This window comes from Nothobranchius furzeri, chromosome 12 (genome assembly GCF_043380555.1).
Source record: "Nothobranchius furzeri strain GRZ-AD chromosome 12, NfurGRZ-RIMD1, whole genome shotgun sequence".
NCBI lineage: Eukaryota > Metazoa > Chordata > Actinopteri > Cyprinodontiformes > Nothobranchiidae > Nothobranchius > Nothobranchius furzeri.
In genome coordinates, this window is record NC_091752.1 from 59,391,994 (window position 1) to 59,410,971 (window position 18,978).

The following is an 18,978-nucleotide window of genomic DNA, read 5'->3' on the forward strand; positions in this document are numbered from 1 at the left end:
ATTATTTTAAAAAATTGTAGATGAAAAAAAGTGTTATTTATAGAGAGAGAGCAAATGTTTGTGTGTGTCGGGGTGGGGGGTTCCAGTTAACCGGCTGTTTGGGGGGCGTGAATAACCAGTTAAAGAAATTCTGTAAAACGTGCATCCCTAATATAAACCCAACAAATGTACCATCTTGGACTGGATACATGACAGGATATCTCAGAAAAGCGCTACCCTCTCTGTTGTCCTAGTGAGGAATTGCTTTGCAACACTCCCCAGGTGACGGAAAAGGCAAAACAATTTCCATCAATGGGTGTGCGTTTCTCCCTTGTGGAGCTGATGCAGAAGCTTAAACTAGGCTTCAGTCATTCAGGTCATGGTAATCCAAAAGAGTTTGAATGAAGACAAATGGACTTCTTTGGTTTCGTGAAGATGTTTTGCATCTCATCCGAGAAGTTTTGACAATTCTGACTGGAATATGGGAGGTTCAAGCTCATAAAATGCAGCTGTCTAGTTGCTTAACAAGCAGAAACTACCTATGAATGCCCCTCCTCCCTACCCACCTGATTAGTTGTTAGCTTATATTGTGAGGGATTTGTGTTGATTAGATCAGTGTTTCCCAACCCTGGTCCTCAGGGCACACTGTCCTGCATGTTTTCCATGTCGCCCTTTTAAACAACAGTGTTTCCCTGCTGCCACACACCTGACTTAAATGAATGAGTGATGAACAGGTATCTGCAGCATTTGTTGTCCTGAGGAGACAATGGTGTGTTGAAGCAGATACTTGGAAAACATTCGGGTCAGTGTGCCGTGAGGACCAGGGTTGGTAAACAATGGATTAGATGCAGCTATTGACCTAGACTGAACCAGCTTAAGATCAATAGCTGCATTTTAGGTGGTGAAAAGGTGAAACCAGAGTCGTCATCCTATGTAGGTTTTTCCACATTTGACATAGCTTCCTTTTCTCCTCTCTCAAACCATCTATCTTCTGTCTAGAATGTGTACTTTGTCATCTTCAAAGGCGTGTTCCGTGTACTTAAGTAGATGCAGCGTCTTGACCTGAAGAGGTGGCTCTCCTGTGTTGTGCTTGTGTAGTTTAGTCTCTCCTATGTGAAAGTCTGGACGTTCTCACTACATTGGACTGCATAAACAACACCACTAATCTTTTTGTTTGGGTGTCTATACTTCTCTGTGGGCTCCACAACAGAGATATGCACACAGAGTGATGGAAAGGTTTTCAAATGCGAACTTAAAGATACATAAGTTTAGAACATTAAAACAGATGTGTATCACAATAATAGGGGTTAAATTATGGAACAATTTAGAAGAAGAAATCAAAGTAAGTACAAATATAAATGAGTTTAAAATGAATTATAAAAAACATATTCTGAACAAGTATATAGTGGAAAATAGATGATTTATGTGGGTGTCCTTTATTCTAAGGAAAAGTAAATTGTATCAATTGTAAAAAGATGTGTTTTTTTCCATATGGTTTGGTGGTTTTTGGTGACTTGTACCATTTTGTTTGTTTTAATGTAGGTTTTGTGTTAGATTTACTAAACAAGTAAAAATTACTAGTATAAAGGGGTAGGGACATATAAGTTTCCACTTCAGCCTACTCCTTTTCAAACAGAGAAGAAGAAAAAAAGGGATGATGATGTGAATTTTTTCTGTTTGTGGTACTTAAAAAAATTATGTATGTTTTCTTTGTTTGAAATAAACTACACTAAAATAAAAAAAACTTCTGCGCAGGCAACAGTGTTGCAAAACAATTCCCCGTCAGGACAAGGTGTAGCGTTTTTCTGTGGCATTCTTCCACCATAACACTCATGTATCTGGTCCACAATAAGGAGCGTAATGGGCCATTCCCATCTGTACCGGGTCGGCCCGGGCTGGGTAGCCCCAGTCGGCCCCAGCCTGGCCCGGTTGATTCCACACATCCTTGTCTTAAGCCCATGTGGACTGATTCTACCCACCAATCAGAGGCTTGCTCTAATGGAAGGTGTGAATTTGCTGTCAGCAGTGGGTGTGTTGGCCCTGGTCGGCCTGAAGCAGACCCCCTCGAGAAGAGGGCTGAGAATGAGCCTTGGTTGGCCCGGAAAAATACCAGGCCACCCAGATATGTAAACAACCTACGCTACCCGGCCCGGGCCGACCCGGTACAGATGGGAATGGCCCATAAGTATCCTCCCTTTCTGGTTAGCTCACGGGTCCCCGGAAGAACGAAAAAATGAATGCAAGTCAACGGGGCTAAAAATGCTATTTTCTAATCCGCTTTGCCTTACGCCCTGGATCGCACATATGTTGTACTGCAATTTAAATAAAAACTAATGATGGGTGTTTCGACCACGCCTGTTGCTTTGAGATTTATCATCTTGTAAAAGTTCATAATTAGACAACACACCAAAAATCGCACATCGCATGTGACATCACTACATAAGCTCCTCCCCCCTAGCATAGCTGCTACTTACCAAATGACCAAATTTATGGTGGTTCTTTCCTCCTGTGGGGAGTTTGCTGAACTTACAGCCCTTTTCCCTCAGTTTTCTCCGTGTCTGGTTCGATGACGTCACTTTCGTGAATTTGTAGTCTCACACAAAACCTAGTTTCCCCCGTTCGAAAATAAGCACGTTTTGGGTATCAATATGTGTCTTTAAAATTCAAGGACATCATGTGAAATCCATGGCACACAACAAGCGGAATTAGAAAATAGCATTTTTAGCCCAGTTGACTTGCATTAATTTTTTCATTCTTCCGGGGACCCATGGTCCGGAAGTAGATGGGTGTGACTTAGGCTCCCTATAGTGTGTTTACTAACGTGTTTATATATTTCAGACTTTATAGCACAGACAAATTTGTCCTTCACTCTTCACCTCTCCACGCGGTCACACCTCTAAACCCTTTTACTGTCATTTCCGTCCACGTTTATTCCATATTTTGTACTTCTCAAGTCTCGAGTGAATAAACGCTCATATTTTTGGACTTTTTCCATAATGCATTCTTCAATTTGTTCTGGGTCTGCTGCTAAATATCTTTTTACTTTTTAACAGGGCAACGGCGGTGCTGGTAACAAATTTACAGGAAGCAGCGTCCTGACCAATCACAAGCTTGCAGTCTCCATCACTTTTGGTGGATATTTAAAATTTTGGGCACGTCTCTGTCACCTGCTGCGAGCCCGTCGGAGAGCCCTTCCGCCGACGCATAGTGGCGTTGCGTGTCTCCGCACTGACGCAGATGGAGAAGTATAACTCAAGCTTAAGGAAAGCAGAAGCTGAAGAACTGAGGATCAAGGTTACAGTAGCTCTTTCTAATGGGAAGGCTCCTCCTTCTAACCGGTCTCTATAAGAAGGAAAAGCAGTCTCTTCTCTTCTCTCTTTAGCAAAGACTAAAACATCCCCTAACAGTATAATGTAGCTCTAAATCTTACTCCTAAGCAGTTTCATTCTAGGTCACACCCTCCTGTATGTAATCAACACGATTCCCTCACAATAGAGAGGAGAGGTATTCATTAATTGTTTTGGCTCGTTAAGCAACAATAGACAGCCAGTTTATGAGCTTGACCTTCCCATATTCCAGTCAGAATTGACAAAGCTCCTTGAATGAGAAACAAAATGTCTTCTGGAAACCAAAGAAGTCCAGTACCCTTCATTCAAACTCTTTTGGACAGCTCGACCATCATTACCAGAGACAGGCTAGGTTCAGTGTTTGGCTTCAGTGACGTCTGTGCCTGAGCAGATCGATTAAGTTCCTGTCAGATGGTTGTCATCCTCCGACTGGCAAAATCAGAAGAATCTAATCACTCTGATAGACTGCACATGCTGGGTCAGGTTACCAATACCACAGTCCGACTTCATATTCATTTATGACTGGAATGACTACAAAATATTAGCATGTCATAATTAATATGCGAGTTAGACACACAGTAATAGTAACAATGAGACATACTAAGAAAGTTTGAAAACCACCTGAAGTTTTGTTCTTGGCTAATTAGAGCCGAATTTCCTTGTTAAAATTTTATACAATCATTGTACGTGTGCAGTAGGGCTGAATGCTATTAGGAAAAAACTGAATTGTAATTTTTCTATGAAAATCAAATCAAGGTTACACACATCATTCATAATGTAGAGATATATAAAATAAAACATTAGAAGCTATTAATGTTTTTGTCCCATTATCCTTTATTCTTTAATGTGCTGGTGAAGCAACTTGTGATTTTTATGTAGACAGGTTCTTGTTCTTCTTGTTCTACTTTATTAATGCAATGAGAAAAACTGAAGGTCAAAATTGCATTCAAATGTATTTAAAAAATGCATTGAGAGTTGTCCCTGCATTATTTACCAAGGTGGTTCTGGGCCGTTTCTTTTCCTTACTAAAACACAGAATAAACACCGCTCTGACACCAAACACGTTTAACATGCTTGCTTGAATACCTGTGTGCCATTAGAAAAATTCAAACCGTTTGAAGAAAAGTTGCACTTTCAGGTTCACTTAGTGTTACGACGGTGAACTCCATTCTGCTGCTGGAGAAGTCTCTCTGTCCCTCACTCCCCCATGGTGCTGAGAGACAACATTTGCACCAGAGTCAGACTCCCACAGTCATTATTATCGGCTCTAGCGTTGCTACATAAGGAAAAAAAATCGGGAGAATAATCAGAATGTGCCGCTCTGTCAACTGAAGAATTGGGCTCAGCTCCGGCACCCTCCTGCTAGTTGCTGCCCCGTAACATGGGAAAACCCTGATGTCTAAAATAGTTGACACAACCGATCCTGTATCGGTCAAGCTAAAACAGCAGTTTTGACAAACACGTGATCCCGTTGTTTGAAATAGCAATTTCCGGCAAATAAACGATATATCGTTCAGCTCTAGTGTGCAAACGTGTTTTAACCTTCCACTGTCCTGTCAGGTGACCCCTTCAGGACAGGGGGTGGTTAAACACTCCGAATAAAAAATAAATAAAAAGCACCTGGGGCTCATGTGGCCCCATTAACAATGCGGGAGAGTTAAAAGCTCCAGTCAAGTGTACGTGCTGTAGTTTCAATGGTGGAGGTGTGATTCTAACATCGGTAAGACCCAACAGGATGGTGTGAGTGATGATATACAGGATGTGGAGAGGTTGGTGCAATCAGTCAAACTAAAAACCAGCATCCTCATTTCCGCCTGCGCAGTCGTTTGGAATGTCTTGGAAAGTCTGAGCTCATTCTGTTGCGCTTCAGCGAGGCGCTGTCCTCACCCTCCAGTTGTCTGGGTGACGTTACAGCCACATTGTCACAAGCCAACATAGCAGGAGGCATGCTGGCAGCAGCAGGGGTCATGGCAGGAGGGCTGGACGTGGAGGGTTGGGGTCCTCCTATGACTGCAGCACCACTGTCAATCAGCTCACGGAGCTTGTGCTCCAGCTCTGCTAGTCGGGCGTTCTGTTCACCGATCACCTGGCTCTGCTCCAGCAGCTTTTGCTCCTGGTCCTGCAACTGCTTCTGCTGCTCGAGCTGTTTCACACGAATTTCCTGCATCTCTCGCCGCAGAACTGTCATGGACGCCCCGTTGACTTTGATCTGCTGCTGCACCTTTGTCATCTCAGAGCGAGACGGGGTGTTCTTAGCCAGCAGGGACAGGTTGGTCAGGGAGGTGGAAGGACACGCCACTGTGGAAACAGATAAAGGCATGAAAGTGGAATCTGTGTGGCACTGCAGTGAGACCTGACCTGGTACTCTGAAACGGTTTTAGTGTTCTGACCTAATTCTGCTTCATCTGAGTGTAACGAAGGTCTCTCTTCTCTCACTCACAGTTAAACTCACACAAGGTATACTCCAGTTAGATTTTATATTTATTGCTTTATACTGGTCACACCATCCTAATGAAACATTTGGTTTCTTAAAGGCAGCCATTTTCTTTTCACTGTAGTGTACCAAATGGCCATTTATTTCACCAATATGACCAAAAACGTTACTTTATACAGGTCAATCTGACACCGTGGTGCCGACATGAAGTCTATGAACTTGACCCGATATTCTTAACTTATCCTGTGGTTTGTCAGAAGTCATCAAGCCTGCAACAGACACAGGACTTCTTCTCTGTCCTCTTTGAATAAAGTTTATCTTTCCTGGCTCATAAAATGTCTTTATAACTTTATATTTTATATAATCATTTTTGTTGAATGGACAATATGTTTAAATCCAACATGTCCAATACTCTACATGAATGAATAATGGGTTCACATGAATGTTATTCCTGTGATGATTTATTTCAGATCTTAAATTAAACCAGATTAGTATTTGTTGAATTTAATAATGTTAATCTATTAGCATGAACACATTAATATTACCATATTATTGTTAATGGTTAATATATTCACTTCACATAAATGTTTGACATTTTATTTCACATTAAGAATATAACCTTCCTAAGTGTCTGAGTGAAGGAGGGATGTTTGAGGTATTTTGGTAATGTCCTTGAAACTTGTCAAACTGAATTGTCTAAATTTGTAAACAACAGTTTATAAATTGGAGTTCAATTCCTGAACTAACCAGTTCTCAGCCAGCTTCCCGGTTAGGCCGACTGGGTAAGCAAAGCACACAGAACCATCCTTTCTATTGACCCAAGGTCAAAGCCTCTTTGCAACACTTGCAAGCAGCATCAGATGCAACAACTCATCAGACGTGGGGCGTCTTACTAGCAGACCATGGTAGCATCTCATGGCCGGTGATAACTGAATTCAAAGGGAACTACAACCTTTGAGATTACAGGAGCCAATCCATGCAGTGACATCACCAATCTGGCTGCCTTTTCTCCGGAACACCCAGTAGAGATGGGAAATCATAAAGTAACCACATCCATCACATTACACCACAAATAAAATTACCTGGTGCAGATCCGATGAGACGGCCAGACAAATCGGTCCCTGGAAGCTTTTTCTTCAAAATAGGGACGATCTTTTCATCAAAATACTCCATGGCCATGGAAGAGATGTCCCTCAGCTCCTGGAGAACCTCATGAGCTCGCTGGGGGGCTCGAGTAGAGTTTACATATCGCAGAACACGGTAGATCTCATCGATCACCTAAGAGGAAAAATGATACAAACCACAGAAAAATATTCTGATGTTAGTTCTACTGACTGTATTTACAACGCTAAGATGCAGAAACAGCAAAACCAACATGTGAAACGCTGGTCTTCCAGAGCCATCTTACAGAAGGCTCTACAGCAAAAGTGTCAAACTCCAGTCCTCAAGGTTACTTGTCCTACATGATCTAGTCATTTCTGTCCTCCAACACACCTGGCTTTAGTTAGCAGATAATCCTTACAGAAACTCAGCTTAAGGTCAGCAAAAGACATTATTTATGCAACCTAGTTTTCTGAGCTATAAAAACTGTAACCGCAAAAATGAAATATCGCAATATGAAGAAGCCCACCGCGCTGCATCATGGACCACCGCGATTACTGAACTTGGTTCAACTCAATGATGCATGTAGAGAAGGATGGCTGCACTGGTATCAAAACGAAACGTTACTTCGCTCCTTTGGGAGCACTTTGGTTTTCAGTACGTCAGCTGCTGCGCAGCCAGAGTCCTTGGCCAAGACAGAGCTGCCACCAGCGGCAAAAATAATAATAATAAACGCTCGGAGACCTGCTGAAGTCCCGGACAAGCACTGCTTCTGCAACCGTCCCGAAGAGAGTTTGAGCCGAGCTGGAGCTCACTCGCTACCTGCAGGAGGAATGCATCCACCCTAAAGAAACCCCCCTGACATGGTGGAGCAACAACCGGGAGAGATTCCCTTTGCTCGCCAGAGTCGCACGCAAGTACGTGTGCGTTAGTGCAATGAGCGCACCATCCGAGAGGGTTTTCAGTGTTGCTGGAAATGTTGCCACCCCTCTCAGATCCTCTCTCAAACCGTATATGGTTAACATGCTGGTTTTGCTTGTGGGTAACAAGGACGTGACCGAGCTATAAAGCACCATCATTCGTGTGTGTGAAAGTGAAATGATAGTGCGCCCGCCCCCCGGCGCGCGCGCGCCCGGTACATGTAATTTTTTATGCTTGATTTTAAACAACTAAACAAAATGGGGACTTGTTTCTTATTTGTTAGATGCTGCAGCCAAATTTGCATTTAAAAGTTTAACCTTCTCCTGAATTTTGTTGTTTTTAAGTTCAGTCGGACTCCGACTGTCGGAGAAACAAACGTTACTGCGATCTGTGTTGTTACTGCCCTTTGATCTGCATTCAGTAAAGTGTTATTAAAGAAGGCACAGCAATTTTTAACCTTTTTTAAATGTGTAAACATTATGTTTAGATAGTACTGCAATAAAAAAAAGTGCTGCAATAATATCGCACACCGCAATATTAAGCCACCCTGAATCACCGCAGGGGGAATTCCTCAACCGCGACAGCCCTACTACTAGGGCTGTAGCGAAGCCTCGACGAAGTCGACGGCTCGATTCTAAAAATTTGTCGACGTCAGATCCGGAAGTCGACGCACCGCGCCCACATGTTGCATCCCCAGGAGTTTGTAAATAGAGGAGGAATCTGCCCGTTTTTCCTCTAGTTCGCCCTCTTCTCCGCCTTCACTAACATCTCCGCCAAATACCGAAGACCCTGAACAATGTCCGTCCACTACTAGATTCCTTTCCTGTTTTGCCCGCCTTCGTCTCCCGGCAACGGACAACAACTTCCGGGGTCAGATGCGCTGCTTCGTGTCTATCGCAGATGTAGAAAATCACCGGGAGCGCTTCTCCCTTAATAAAGGAGCTTCTTTCAGACATGAGGAGAGCTGTTTTGGTGGTAGCAGTCTCTCCTCCGTGCTGGTCTGTTTGCTGCTGGGTATTTTGGTTTATTTAAACTTGGCAACTTGAACTTAACATTGGTAAAGCTACTGTTAGCATCTTCGCTAACAGCTTCTTGCGTTGGGATAAGCTGTTATGTTTTGGTTTAGAGTTCATCTTTTTTGTGGTGTAGATCTCCCTTTTATTACATTTAGAGTGTTGTGGGTTTTCGGTTTAGTGTAAAATATCACCTGAGTTTGGTTTAACCCGTAAGACCACTCGCCTCACACACATAAGTGACCAAAACAAAGCAGCATGGAGACACTCCATCTTCTACCACCTCTCAGGCAGCAGCCTGCACTCCCAAGTTCTACATGTCACCAGAACATAACCAACCAACACAATAAAAGCAGTGTTATACAAAATGGAAGGCCTGTAGTGTTTATTCTCTTACAGTAAGAATTTATCAATTTTTTTGAGGAATTTATTTGAGATTTTCTGGTTTTTGTTAATTGTGCAATAGAAAAATAATCATTAGATTAATTGTATAAATAGTCATTAGAATAGTCGACTATTCGATAAAATAATCGTCAGAATAATCGTTTTAAAAATAATCGTTTACCCCCAGCCCTACCTACTACACTCAGACACAATGTTCATTAGAGATAAATTCAAATTAATGTAACGTCACTGCACAGAGATATTTTCTTACCCACAAATCAGAGCATCCTGTATCTGAAAGAAGGCGTGATGTTCTGAGGTTTGTTTGTTAACACCCCTTAACATGGCACGTCCCGATTGGCCAAGTAAATCATAATATGAGAATATTAAAACAATCACTGGGGAGTGATTCAGCATTCCAGCATTCTGTGAGATTCACCATCCTGTTAGTTGAGCTAACTCTGACTAGCCATCGGAGGGAAACTCTGCTCACACCGCACCTCTTGACAAGCTTTCGACAAGCTAAAAGCTGCCTACAGCTGACACAGCAAAACGGTTCCTTCATCTATTCAGAAACAGATGAAATCGTTTGCATCTAGAACAGCTATCTGTTGTGATCCGGGAGACGACTCTGGACCGACCTGGTTGTACTACAGTCTTTTCTACGAACTTCGGTACCCCCTACAGAGTTAATCTACTGGCTCTAGAGGTGGGAAAAATGATCGATTCTAAGATGCATCGCGATTCAGCCGTGCACGATTCCGCATCGATGCAGCAACGTGACATAATGAGATTCTCTCCCTATGTCTATGTCGGGGGTCGGCAACCGCGGCTCTGGAGCCGCATGCGGCTCTTCCATCCATCTGATGCGGCTCTCTGTGCTTATAAAATAATGAATGGATATTTAAATAAAAAGCTTTATATTTTACTGCATTAATTTTACACCTGTAAGCCAATTCTAAATGTAAAGATTGTCTGCGTAAACCTGAACAGTTCCAACCCGGTCTTACTGTGAGACCGGGTTGACGCGTCATGCTTGTGCGTAATCATAAAGGCGCATTCTGAGCTGACGAGGATGTGAGATTCAGGGACTCTCCTCAGACGGCTCCTGGATGTGTCGCCACATTGGAGACAGGAACAAGCACTATTCAGCCAAAGTTTCATAATCAGGGAACATTTTCTAAGTGACATGTCTCGCTTCAGTCGGAGGAATCTTCCTGCGCTTTGGTTCTGCGACGTGCTCCAAGCCCCTCTCCACAACTTCAGCTCGCTGTGCGCCGTACGTACGCGCTGACAGCGAGCTGCGCTGAGCTCCGTGTCAAGCTCAGATGGGAATCATTTCTTAAGTGATTAGCTACATCTGCGCGAAACGAATAAAGTGTCAGTTCGTCTGCATGCGTCGGGGTAGTTCTTTCTATTCTTTCTCCGTCAAAATAAACGGTAAAATACGGGAACTATCCGGTCAACACAACACACGCCCTGCTTTTAACTGTTCTGTTTTCTTGTGAAAATAGATATAATTAAACTTGATTAACACCAGAGCCAGGCGCACTGCGCCGGTATCTCCGTCGCTGTAAATGAGGGGAAAACAAAATGATCGGATCCTTTTCTGACCTCCCCCACCTACAAAGTTTAATTACAACAATCAAACATGACAGAGCCTGGATTTGTATTCTGAACAGTCTAAACATGTTTTAAAAAGAAACGTATGACAAAAGTGGCACCTACTCAGTAAAACCACCAACAGGGTGAAAAATATCAAAATATTGTAGGCAGAGACGGGCTACAACTTCTGGATCCACTTTATATAAATCGTTTTATTGATTATCGTCTTATGAAAGATAGCTTTGACGTACACGAGCGACCGGTACTGGCTGCTGTCACCTGTTGTGAGCCAACACATTAGCGCTCTGCTGTCTGAGGGTAGGCCCCGCCCACAACGCCGCAGCTGCTGCGGTGTTTTCTTTACCGTGGGAAACGGGTAATAATGGCTCTTTGATGGGAACAGGTTGCCGACTCCTGGTCTATGTCTATGCAGGACAATCAAGTTTTGAGGTTTTACAATTACTTCTGGGGGCAGAGTTGCAATGACATGCGTACTGCGTTGCCCTAGCGCCAATTTGAAACAGAAAAGGCGGACAGGGAAACAGGGCCAACATTACCAGTAATCAAAGATGTACCCGTTACATTTAAATCGGATGTCTGGGCTAATTTCGGTTTTGGGATCCTGGATGTGAAAGAATCACTTAACACAGTATTTGTTTACTATGTTTAAGTTCAGTAATATTCTATCTTAAAGCTGCTCTACCGAAAACATTATTTCTTGAATTATTTAAGTATTTATAGGCAGCACACTTTAAACATTATTGCTCACTATAGTGAATAGATGAATGTTCTGTTTTTCAAGGATTTCGAAATCAAAAATAAATTGAAAACTATTCTACTGCTTTTATTAAGTAATGAAAATTTTTGTGTGAAGAATCGTGATGCATTTCAGACTCAAATCGAATCTTTAGGCAGATAATCGGAATCGGATCGAATCGTGAGGCAGGTAGAGATGCACACCACTAACTGGCTCCAGGTGCCGTGAAGTCCACCCGACTTCTGACAGTCTGGATCTGCTGGGGGTCTCTGCCAGGGTTTGTAGACACAACAGATTGTGTCTGATGCGGTTTTATTAATAATCGACTCTCTAGTTTATAGCAGACAATAAATTATTTTACACCCAGATTCCACAATTTCTTTCAGAAGATTCTGATAAACATCTAACTTACATCACACCACCTCACACATCACATTCCATCACCGCATATCCACTCCATCACATCTCATTATTCATATCTTGTCATGTATAATCATTAGTTTAGAAAAGAATAAAATTCCTTTTAACTACATACTTGACTCTGTCTGAATTAATACGAAGTGTGTTTATGGTCCCTGAACAAGCAAAGAACCCTAGACTCTTCTGATTACATATTCAAAGATCAATCAGATTGATATTTCATATTTATATGGAATAATCACATCTTACTGGTCATAATTAATTTGCAGTCGTCACACTATAAAGTATGACCACTACAGCATATTTCATTGAAGTGTGTGAAATTTCCATCTTGCTGCCATGTCTCAGTAAGAAATAATCAGTTCTTTTCTTTGATGAACAGCTCATTTAAAATAAAGGATTTGATTGAAATGGAGCGGGCATTTAACAGGGCACACTGAACTGAATTCTGGAGAACATTTTTCTTTCCTAACTTGTTGGAGAGGAATGGGTCATAAACATCTGGTGCATTTCTGGGTTCTCTGGCCATTAATACAGTTTATGTATTTGCTAGTTGATAAATTAACTGGAATAAGAAAAGTTTTGGGTTTGTCCGCAGAAATTTTGGGGACAGTGACCTTTGGAAAACACACAGATGATGGTTGCATCTGGGGAGGACTGTTAGGGGCAATGTTATCTGGAGTGGCGGCGTGAGCGATGGCCGAAGGCGTAGATGGCTGGGATGTAAGCCGTCATGACTGTGAAAGGGAATCCGCCATAGATATACATCTATGGAACTGCTCAGCATACCAGATGTTTGCGGTTAGCATGTTTGAACCATAACGGTTAGGGTGAATACCATTTCGCCTGAAAAAGGAGGAATGGTTACAAAACGGGTTAAATTTATCAATGAAACCAAAACTAAAGGACCTGCAAGCAGACTGAAGGCTGGAGTGGAGAGAGAGCAGATGGCTAAAATGATAAATGACCGGCACTTGTATAGCGCCTTTCAGATTCAGAGGACTCCAAAGCGCACTACAGTGTACCATTCATCTATTCACACACACATTCACACAATTATGGTGTGTAAAACTTCCATATCTATGAGAAAATGTGTGAATCAGGCCAGAGATGAAAAAAGACATTCTGCTGCTCTTAACCCATTCACTGCCAGCCGTTTCCTGATCACTAACGGCCTTCGCTGCCAGCGTTTCTCACCGTTTTTACTGTTTTTTTAAGAGTCACAGAACATTGCGCGCTAGCATGATGTCGATGCCAAAACAACCAAAACAAAGAGGAGACTCAACTCTTACATCAGTAAGAAGCCGCGTGTTTCGAGCATTATCCGTTCTTTCATAATCCGTTGTCGAATTCTGGTCGGCAGACGCTTTTCCGGTTCGCGCCTCACTTTTTTTACAGGAACGGCCCAAAACGATCTCCAAACACATGGATGTGTTGCTTCCTGATCATGTGATCTGTGACGTATGCGGATGAAGATCGGCTTCAGGGCTGAGATGTTGGTTCTCTCAGAGCGGGGGCTTGTTCCGATGCTCAAACAGTAAAAAAATGCACATGACGACTTTTAGGGCTGCAGCTATCGAATATTTTTGTAATCGAGTACTCTATCGAATATTTTTTTCGATTAATCGAGTACTCTAATAAATTACCCTTTTGTATTTGTAAACCATTATATCAAATAGCATGTTATAATTATGAAAGACCTGTTAAAATGAGCAAGCAATTGCCAGTTACTCTTCAAGTTTTATTCAAAATTAGTTTGCAAAACTTCAGCACTTCAACTTTACTTCACAGTAAACAAATGGCTGTGCAAAAAATAAGTACACAACCTGAGCCGATTTTCCCCTCGTGCGAGAATCTGCTAGCCTGCAAGCCAGACAAAAACTAGGAGGATAACTGTTGAAGTAGCGCTGCGAGCGGCTGCGGCCCAAACAGAACCAGAACCGCTCACGGTGCATGCGCAAACAGCTCGCCGGCTGTTCCCTATTAACACACGTCCGTTTTAATTTCAACACTTTTTTTCTCACACAATAACAAGGATTGTCGAGAAAGCATGTTTGCCGTGGTTTTGTCAAATTATACTGGTCACAAAACATTTATTTACTTTCTTTCGTTTTCCTCCGCCACTCATAAATACCTGTGTCCTCCTGCTGCAATCCCGAGGGACAACAGACATCAATAACACAATAAAAAGTCCGACGTGTTGTGTAAAAACTGCTATTTTTTAGCACATTTTAAGTCCGACGTGTTGCTACCAGACGTACGGTGTGAGCTGAAACTGAGTGCTACAAACGAAAAAGTCGCACAGTGTCCGCAGAATATATAGAAAAACAGGCTAAAAAGCATTATCTTGTAGAGGCTCCGAGTCCGCATGCAGAAGTGACATTTACAGGTGCTGCAGCACGGAGGATGTGGTGTTGTGGTAGACTTAATCCATTTTACAGTATTTATACTGGACTACGTTTTCCGCCTAACGACGTGAAAAATGGTCCCACATCTTTGACATTTTCTGTCTTTTTCGCACTCCACCGGGGTCCACGTTGTCCGCCATGGCTTAAGAGAAAGTTAAGTTACATTCGCTACTCTCGTGTGCAGTCCAGTGGGCATGTGCGTCACTTATTTCAGTCCGGGTGAAACATGACCACGGGCGACTGCAAAGCCACGAATTAATTAAATATGAATTAAACGAATCCTCGAGGCAGAGAATTTGACTCGAGGATTTTTTGTACTCGAATTATTCGAGGTACTCGAGGAATCGTTTCAGCCCTAACGACTTTAGTCGTCAATGGCAGTGAACGGTTGGATCTAAAATGACGACTTTAGTCGTCAATGGCAGTGAATGAGTTAAGAAGGTCAAAGAGATGGTCAATGCTGTTGTGTGATGACAGACTCCCAGTATGTAACATCGTTTGATCCCACATGAATGATGACTCTTAAATGAAGTGTGACAACTTCCAAAGGAACATTTTATCTTTAATGGTGTGAATTTATGTCTACATGTCGTTCTCTCTATCAAACAAAATGCGATTTATTATGAAAGGTGTTCTGTGTTTCGTCTCTTTTAAAGTGATACGCTGTGTCCATTCTCTAGGGCAGGCTTCAGGCGGCGATAGACATATAAGGTCTGACTGGACATATGAAATTCTCCATCAGTAAAACTTGGAACAACCTTTTTCCACCAGTCATAAGCTTTGTTCTGGACCCAGATAGATGGTGAAAAATGTTGCGCAACGAGTCGCAACTACATCTAAAACGCAAACAGTAAAGGGTAGAATGTCCTCTCCGGGTCAGGGATGAGGTCCTGCCCCAAGTGGAGGAGTTTAAGTATCTCTGGGTCTTGTTTATGAGTGAGGGAAAGCTGGAGCGCGAGATCGATTGGCGGATTAGTGCTGCGTCTGCAGTGATACGGGCGTTGTACTGATCTGTTGTGGTGAAGAGCTGAGCCGGAAGGCAAAACTGGCCCAAGTAACTGGGGAGAGGGAAGTCTGGGCCATCCTGCCTCGGCAACCCGACCCCGGATAAGTGGCTGAAAATGGATGAATGGATGGAGAATGCAAGTTAAAATATAATCTGAAATATCCACTTAATGTAATCTGCTCAACAACACAATACAGTCTAAGATGTTTAATCATACGATATGCATACAATCAGCAAGCGTTTAATAGGCTAAGCTTACACACAGTCTTGTTTATCTGCTGTGCAGCTTTCCTATCTTCCTCCATGAAACGGACAATGGCTAGCTGCTGGATTCTTTATCTCCAGACTGTGCATGCTCTACCAGCCTCCATGTGATTATTGTGATTTGATCTCTCATCGAAGCTAATCTCATCAAGCAGGTCATGAACATAGTTTTCATTCTTGCTCTCCATGTTAGCATGATGACGTTGTTTAATTTCCTCATTGGTCTCTGGCGCTTAAATAACATGTCAGTGTTGCAGGAGGTTTCATCACGTTCGTCTCTTAAAGGTCCCCTGAGCACTGCGTGAATGCAATTTGAACAGGTTCCCTCGGGAAGGGTAGTTATAGGACCTAAATCCTAAAAAAATGGCTCCAAGAGCTCAGTTCCTAGAACTGCTTTATCCAAAAGAACCTATTGTTGCACTCTACAGACATAAAGTAAAAGCTTATTAGTCCACATGTAGACATTGGCATCTGAGAATATTTAAGTCATTTTGCGATGAAACATGGATAATTTTTTAGGATTTCTCAAAAACATTTGTTCATTGAATCATAAAATGAAAGTCATAATTTTATTGAAAAAACATTACAACTTTGGGCATAGTAAAATTAAGATATTTTCCCCTATATAATCATGACCCTCAGTAAAATGTTTGTTGATTTTTGTATCAAATAAGGACTTTTATTTATTTATTTTGGTCAGTTTCTTTAGTATATTTATTGTGTATTAGTGTGTGTTTTCTCTGGCAATAGGAGGCAGTACATACCTAAATAATTGCAAACAAGCAGTATTTTTGTGTTTGAGTAAGACCTTACCAATGGATGACCACTAAGGTCAAAAATCCCTGGGAGTGGAAGCTCCAGCAAAATAACAAGAACATCAGACTCTGTTTAATCACTGGCAGTAAGTGAAGAGGTAAATGTGTAAAACATTAATGAATGGCAAAAGTTTTGTAACTGTTTGAAAAGGCATTTACTGATTTGTAACTAACTTTATTTATTTATATAGCACAATTCATACAATAAATACAACTTTTTTGCCCTCACAGGCTCCCATAGAAGGAAACATGGTGTCTAATATGGCTTCGCCCAGTAACTTAAGGGTGTGTCCAAATCCAGGGGCAGGACGCTTGTGAGGACGCATTTTGAGGTCGATGATGTCACAGCGCAGCGACGAGTACTGTGTGAATTCCAAGAATATTCATTGTTGCGTCCTCGATTGTGTCCTCGCTCCACCCACATTTTGAGGATGGGTCCTCAGAGCAAGGCTATCCCAGCATGCTTTGCGTGCCTGCTGTTAAGATTTCAACAGGAAGAGAAACAGGAAGTAGTTACTGTACTACTTTTATTACTTCTTCCCGTGTGTTGATTTTTATGCTCTTTTACTGTGCAGCACTTTGGTTGGCCTCGGCCGTGTAGACATGTGCTTTATAAATAAAATGGAATGGAAAAACAGGAGAGCAGCTAAGTTTTAAATGTAAGTTTGTTTAAAAAATAGCCATAAAAAACTAACAAGCTTAAAGCGGTTCTGTTTATAAACATTTTCCATTGGTATTTTTGACTTTTTAATTAAATGTTAGGCAGAAATCAGCCATAACGAGCTTGTACGGCGGGTCCCGTAGTTATTATATTTCTTTAGTAAATTAAGCTTTTTTAAAAGATCAACAGAGCAAAGAAGTGTTTTTATTACACTTGGAGGTGAAGAGTGAACCTATTTACACATGACTACAGTACTTTGTGTGTTCTGCTGTGAAAAGTAGAGTTTTACATTCAGGGACTTACAGTTGACATGTTTTAAAGAACAAATAAAGATAGTATGTGTGAAGAATATAATTTTTATCTTCTCATGTGGATAAATGTGTTTGCCTCTCTGCCACCTGTGATTTCTGATTTTCTCTGTTTAGGACTGCAGGTAACCAGAATCAGGAGAGGCTCACTGCTGTAGTTACTAGTAGCCCTCATGGGAGGGAGGCCTTCCACTATTATCATGTTAATGTTGTTATTTAGTTGTCTGACATTTGAACACATTTATTAAAACAAATAATAACTGATAACTCATTTTGATCATTCATTTTAACACCAGTTTTATTAATTACAGGTGTTTTTGAACATGTTACATAAACAGAAAATGAGAAGATGGTAAGGAGACAAGAATGTGTATATAATACGTGACAATTATATTCAGATCAAAACAAATATGGAACAGTTATGTACACATGATGCAGGATTAACCTGAGTTACTCATTTGTTTAAACTGAGTGAGCAGGAAGTCTTTAACAGTACAGCTGGATCTGCTGCAGGAGGGTCCAGACATGGATGGAGGGCTGGAGCAGACCGGTGGCTGGACGTTTCTGGTCAGAGGGTGGCACATCATACAGGGCGGTCTGCAGAGAGAGCTTTGGGACGCTTCCTCTCACTGCCCACTCCATCGTCCATCTACAGGGCCTGCTGGGCTGGCTCGGTCGACAGCTGTTACATCTCTAAGATGCATTCAGAAATATGAAATGAGGAGACGGTTCATGGATCCACTGGTATAACAATTGTGACTCTTCAGCAAATAAAACCACAGTGTTGTTTTTAATAGAGGTTCCTACATAAATGACTTGCCTGTTAACAGCAGTGGTGGTTTGCTGGTACCTCCTCCAGGACAGAGCACCACTGACCGCCTCTAAACCAGCCTCATTGTCTGCAGCATCTCCCTCAAGCTCATTCTCCTGGGCTACATTTTCACCAGCACTGAGGCAGATGTGCAGAATAGTCCTTAAACATACATGAAACTAAAGCCTCGTTTATGCTTCTGCATCGGTACGGAGACCCACAACGCCATTATCCATTCTTGCGAGTCTGCTGGAGAGCCCTTGTAACGACGGACGGAGTCGAGCTCTCTTTTCTAAACATCCGTCAAACGAGACGGAGAACACGTGATTGTGACAGGTCAGGATGCCACTTTCGTCAACAGCACCGCCATTGCACCCTCAAAAACGACGATATCTAGTGGCAGACTCAGAGCAGATTGGAGATCGTGGAAAAATATGAACGTTTATTCACCCGTGACTGGAGAAGTAAAATAACCGGCAGCAAGCGTTTTATTTGTGGATGGAAACGTGGGTTTAGAGGTGGCGAACGCATAAAGAGGTGGAGGAGAATGAGGGACAAATTTGTCCATGTTAAAATGTCTCTGAAATACATAAACACAATTAAATGCACCATCTTGGACCGGATATATGACAGAACACTCCAGAACAGCGTTCTGCCCTCTGTTGTCCTGGCGAGGAATTGCTTTGCAACACTCCCCAGGAGACGGAGAAGTCTGAAGGCTAAACGATTTCGTCAATCCGTGCG

General features: G+C 42.2%; 1 protein-coding gene across 1 annotated transcript in view; it reads right to left on the bottom strand.

The window, feature by feature from the left end:
- Positions 1-4,905: 4,905 nt before the first annotated feature.
- Positions 4,906-18,978, bottom strand: part of fbxo28 (F-box protein 28) — a 35,067-nt gene continuing 20,994 nt past the window's right edge. Inside the window, exons 4-5 of the mRNA XM_054750611.2 lie at positions 6,843-7,038; positions 4,906-5,624 (exon numbers count right to left, since the gene is read on the bottom strand). Coding sequence (XP_054606586.2) covers positions 5,131-5,624; positions 6,843-7,038 — 690 coding nt within the window. The 3' untranslated portion in view covers positions 4,906-5,130. The remainder of the gene's footprint in view (positions 5,625-6,842; positions 7,039-18,978) is intronic.